The 5,721-nt window shown below is 53.1% G+C and overlaps 1 protein-coding gene across 1 annotated transcript; it reads left to right on the top strand.

Moving 5' to 3' along the window:
* Positions 1 to 561: 561 nt before the first annotated feature.
* Positions 562 to 2,956, top strand: RASL11A (RAS like family 11 member A). Its single transcript, XM_082675712.1, has 4 exons — positions 562 to 746; positions 1,115 to 1,171; positions 1,270 to 1,349; positions 2,283 to 2,956. The coding sequence occupies exons 1-4, from the start codon at positions 623 to 625 to the stop codon at positions 2,748 to 2,750; spliced, it is 729 nt and encodes a 242-aa protein (XP_082531838.1). The 5' UTR covers positions 562 to 622; the 3' UTR covers positions 2,751 to 2,956.
* The last annotated feature ends 2,765 nt before the right edge of the window (positions 2,957 to 5,721 follow it).

Below are 5,721 nucleotides of genomic sequence, written 5' to 3'. Positions count from 1 at the left end.
GAGTCAGCTCAGCCAGCACCAGCAGCCAGGGGCTGGGTTCGGAGGCTGAGCTGTTGACAATGGCTGTCCCCAAGGGGCCTTCACAAATCTGGAGCAAGGTCACAGTGTCTGCAACTCCCTTATACTGATACTAAGTCACGGCTCTTTATCCTAATAATGTCACCCCTCAGCACCTTTCAAAAATAAAAAGGGCAACATTCGCCAGGAATTTATCCTTCCCATTGCTGCGGCAACGTCCGACCGATTGCATTTTTCCTTTCTTTCGTCCCCCAGCTCATAATTCTGATCTCTCTCATAATTCCGGTCTCGCCTCTGCAGGATGGAGGGAGCCGCCAGGGCTACGCAGGCACAGCAGAGGCCGGATCTCCAGGGCCCGGAGGCCGGAGCAGCGTAGGCCCCCGGCAGAGCGCGTCAAGCGGGTGCGTGCGCCGCGGTGACGGTGCCCTGGGCTCTCCGGCTCCGCCCCCTCCGCGCAGCTGCTGGAAGGGGCGGGAAGAGGAGGAGCCGGAGGCGGCCGCGGGGCCCCCAGCGCGCCCAGCCCTTTAAAAGCCGCCGGCCGGGCTCGCCGCACCGGCGGCCGAGGTCCCCGCGCACCGTAGCTCCGCGCTCGACCACGCGCTTCATGCGGCCGCCTACCATGTCCGGACACTTTCTGCTCGCGCCCATCCCCGAGTCCTCCTCCGACTACCTCCTGCCCAAGGACATCAAACTGGCCGTGCTGGGTGCCGGCCGCGTGGGCAAGAGCGGTGAGCGCCCCGGGGAAAGCGGGGGCTCCCGGCGGAGGGGAGGGCGCAGGGGGGCCCGGACGTTTCCAGGCCGCTGCCGGCCTTCCCCCGCCAGCCTGCTTTCCCGCCGCTTCCCCGGACCTTGCACTCCTGAGCCTTCACCGGCGGGCACCTGTTGGAGAACGGGTGCCGGTGCGGCGCGTAGCGCACCCCCGGCCGCACCCGCCCCAAAACCCGCGGAGGCCGCGGCCGCACCCTTGACCCTGCGGAGCCTGGGGATGCAGGCAGCATCCGCGGTACTGCGGCCCGTCACGCCCCCATTTCCCCGAGACGGTCCCGGTTTGACCGTCTCGTCCTAGTCCTTCAGCTGATTTTCCTTTCCTTTTCAGCAATGATTGTGCGCTTCCTGACCAAGAGATTCATTGGCGATTATGAGCCGAACACAGGTTAGGTTCGTTTCGTTCTGTTGAGGTTGCATGCTCTGATTTTCTTTTTCCTGAGGAGAGTGTGAGAATTTAAAACTCAAGTCTCCTTCATTCTCCAGGCAAGTTGTACTCGCGGCTCGTGTGCGTGGAGGGAGACCAGCTCTCCCTGCAGATCCAGGACACTCCCGGGGGCATCCAGGTAAGGACTGCCAAGAGCAGGCGGCTCCTCCGCTTCCAGACGCCCGAGCCAGGTGTCTGGGCACGCCTGTTACGCGCTCAGATGGAGGGGTGTGCCGTACCCAGGTGGGGCCAGTCGTTGGGGTGTTAGAAACCGTCCACGATGGGGGGCGGGGAGAGTGGATTGTTATAGAGGCCGCCTTCTGCTGTCTGCCACCTCGGAAAGGGGAAGAGATGATTAGCTTCTCTTCGCAGCCCTGGCCGGGCATCACTGGTTACACGGGTCTCACCACTTCTGTCAGGAGCAGCTCAGCCTTGGAACCCGGAACAAAACTATGGGGGTGGGATTCTGGAGAGGGTCTTCTCCCCTAGCAAGGTCTGCTGAAGCGCTCCTGTTTCTCGCTGTTCCTCTCAGTAATTCCAATCAGATAACCCCATGGCAAGCCGTCAGGAATGTAACTTGATTAACAAGTTACTAATTGCTCTCCCTTCTAGGGAGGAAAGGTCTTGTGGAAGAACCGAAAGAAGGAATTTGTTTCTGTAACATTCTCAAGAAGGACATGCTAAAAATATTTTTATGGGTTGGGGAATAGATATTTATCTTGGCTTATTTTCAAAGTTCTGTTTATTCTGAGTTAGTTCCCTAAAAATTGCGCCATCCTGAGTTGAAGTTCTCATTGAAGTCATCACAGACTGGTTCATCACAGGCTACCTGCCAAGCAAGGGGGTTAAAATAATGTGTTGGTAACAGCTAATAAAATAACCCAGGAAGGGAGCTTGCCTGAGAATTGGCTGTTGCCATGTCAAAAGCTTCCTTCTGCAGAAGCTGGGTAGAATCTGAAACTATATTTAGTGATTTCTTGTTCAAACGTTTTTTTCAAGGGTGGCTTTGATGTTCTTTCCAGTTTCTCCCACCGAGAGCTTCCTTGATCCGGGCTCACTTTGCTCTTTTCAGGTCCAAGACAGCCTCAGCCCGGCAGTCGACTCCCTGTCCAAGTGCGTGCAGTGGGCAGAGGGCTTCCTGCTGGTCTATTCCATCACGGACTATGACAGCTACCTGTCCATCCGCCCCCTGTACCAGCACATCCGGAAGGTCCACCCCGACTCTAAAGCCCCCGTCATCATCGTGGGCAACAAAGGGGACCTTCTGCACGCCCGACAGGTGCAGACCCGTGACGGCATCCAACTGGCCAACGAGCTGGGCAGCCTGTTCCTGGAAATTTCCACCAGTGAAAACTACGAAGATGTCTGTGATGTGTTTCAGCATCTGTGCAAAGAAGTGAGCAAGCTGCACAGCCTCGGTGGGGAGAGGAGGAGAGTCTCCATCATCCCCCGGCCACGTTCTCCCAACATGCAGGACCTGAAGAGGCGCTTCAAGCAAGCTCTTTCCTCCAAGGCCAAGGCCCCCTCCACCCTGGGGTAGACCCATCTGCACTGGATGGACTCGTCCCCTTTTTATCAGGCATTCATGCAGCTGAGAAGACTGGGGGTCACCCTTTTTAATCACACATTCAGAGTTTATTTTTATACAAACTATTAGTTTTCAAGTGTATGTTTATTTCTGAAAATTCAAACGGTGATTGCCTAGAAGTTGGATAGTTGTTTTTTTAATAAAAGATTTTTTTAAAACTGTAACTGCTAGCCACTTTTCCATTAAAGGCAAATGGCAACATTGCTCCTTGTTTTTAAATGTCTTTTTATAGAAATCATACTTGCACCAGAGCCCAGAACTGCTCCAGGCTTACCCCCAGTCTGAACTCTGATTGGTGGCTCCTGCGGGGAGGGGTTGATGCAGAGGGAATCTGGTGTGGGAGAAAGGACAGTCTGTGGAGGAGGAAAGGGATTTGAGTAACTGCAGGATGTCTTTAATTAGGGCACTTTGCCCCGGGCATGAAACTGACACCATGTGATTTTCAGCGGAAGGGGTTCATTGTGCACAGATGCTAAAAAATTATGACATGAATAACATTATTATTTATTGGTGTAAATGGGAGTTTATCCTCTCCACCAGTATTAAAAAAACAACCCTCCTTCCAGCATTCCCATTGTCAGTAAGTGCACCCTTCCTGGAGTTGCCGGAAAATTCTGCATCCCTCTCTGTCTCCTTTACCCTAACCAATGGCGCACCCAGTCTGTCAATTCTCTCTCCTATTTTTCTCTAAAGCATCACTTTGCCTTAATCCAGGCTTTTACAGCTCGTGCCTGGATGGGCAAGCAAGCGTGTGGGCGAGGCTCTGGTTTCTTGGCTCTAAATCTTTCGTCACACCAGGACAACCTTACTAAAACCAACCCTGATCATCTTATTTCCATGACTGAAAAAACTCAGCTAGTTTCCCCTTATCTGCCGGGTAAAATATAAATGAGGCATGGAATCAAGATTATTTGCGACCTCTCCACGCTCATCATCCCCTCCTTGCAAAACAAATGCGCGCGCATGCGCACACACAGCTGACGATCGATTCCAACAGAACGCTCTGACTTTCTCACTCTTCACCAGGTACTTTCATGCCTCCCTGCCTTGGCACGAACTACTCCCTTGAATATTTTGTCCTATTCTCCACCTAAAAGATCCTTCAAGTCCCGAGTCACATGGTACATTCAACTCCGGGGTGCCTCCTCTGAGTCTTCCTCTATTCCTGTAGCATTTGTGTTATAACCCAACCTTTTCATGAGGCTGTTTGTCACCCCCATTGGAAGGACCACTGCTTGAGGGCAGTCGCTGCATTTTATGACTTTGTATTCCAAGCTTCTAGCCCAGTGCTTGCACATAGGCTGGTAGGTTTTCAGTAAATATTTGATGAATAAGTGAGTGACTACATTGTTTTTGGTGCCAAGGACAACCGTGGCAGATTACAATGAAACAACTTGCCACTTCTGCAGAACGAGGACAGGAGGTGTTCTCAGTAGTTGAAGGTTCTTTATTAGCGGTGACAGGAAATGACACATGCAGCTTCTGGCCACTGCGGACCATCACCCTTGACTGTGTCCAGACCTGTGATGGAAACACCACCCTTCCCTATAGTTGGGGGGTGTCTAGCCAAAATGCCATAAAGGATTAATAATGTTAGATCATTCACATCTAAAGGTGTATCCAAATAAGAAAACAAGTATATTTTGGATTCCATTATCTTTTGTTGTTGTTTGGGGGGGATCGTTTTGGATTCCACTGTGTTTTAAAACGTGCCTAATTCTCCTTGTTCTTTGCATACTCTCAGCACAAAAGAAGTTCTTCCCATCATCAGCCATTCCTGCTTCCTACCACCCATCTTAACACTGAGGCGTGGACATGAGAGCAACTGGCCCTCCTAACTGCTGCCATGCCCAGAGCGTGCCCAGGTGGCACCGGTGCCGGGGCTCTTCCGCCCTCAAGGAGCTGAGATCAAACATCCCATGAGGAAAAGGTCAGTCATAATGTAGCAGCTACAGAACAGCACAGGAGACGCCCCAAGGCAGCCTATGATTCTGTTCCACGTGAGCGAGCTTGGGGACGGGAAGGGCCCTTGCGCTTGCCAGGATCCAGCCCAGTGTGGTCCAGTGGGGCCAAAGGATGAGTCATGGGGCAGTGCCAGAGGGAGTAGCAGCCTCAGGGGCTCGGGCAGAAAGGGGTTCTCCCGTCCTCAGCATCACAAAAAACTGACTTCCAGGGCCACAGAGCTTCTTCTCTTCTCTGGTCCCCAGATCCGGCCCTGCACAGCACCTGGCCTCTGTGTCTCATGGGGACCTCAGTGTCTCTCCTGATGGCAGCGGGGTCTCTTGAGGGTCAGGTGCCTGGAGAATGCCTGTAACGGTCCTGAGATAGCAGCGCTGGACATAGAAGAGGGGAGGCTGGAGCTATCAGGAGACAGTTACGGGGGGAACGTTGTCAGATTTCTGTGTCGGGAGGTGGATCTGAGGATTTGGGCTTGACTGGGCCCCGAGGAAGCCCTTAGAGAGGAAGCTGGGCCCTGAGCCAGGTTCTTCCCTCCAGAACCGGGAGGACAGAGCCTTCAGAGGCCTGGGTGTCATTATATTGCTGATGGGGGCAGAACTCCTGAAACATTAGGCAGAACACTGAAAACGTAGGTGGCTGTGGACAGGACAGTCTATGCATTTTCATTTGGTGGGTTTGCCTTACCGCCAAGGTGTCATCATCAGTGTGAGGGTCACCTCCATCCTCACAAGGGGGGAGGAGCTACAGCATCCTTGGTCTCTCTTCACCACCACCCCACCCCCGGCCATCCTCACTCTGTCTTGAAATTCCTGAGTGTCTCTCCATTGGCACCACCCATTCTCCTTCCGGTCAGGGCTCGACTTTAATTCTGCCCTCCAACTGCAGAATGATTTAATTCATGTGCCTATCAGTGAGGTTCTAGAAGAATGGACGGGATCCAAATGGCTCAACTGTACATGCTGCA

Source organism: Grampus griseus, assembly GCF_964374135.1.
Source record: "Grampus griseus genome assembly, chromosome: 18".
Taxonomy (NCBI): Eukaryota; Metazoa; Chordata; class Mammalia; order Artiodactyla; family Delphinidae; genus Grampus; species Grampus griseus.
Note: the sequence above shows the minus strand (reverse complement) of the source record. Positions and strands in the feature narration are given on the sequence as shown.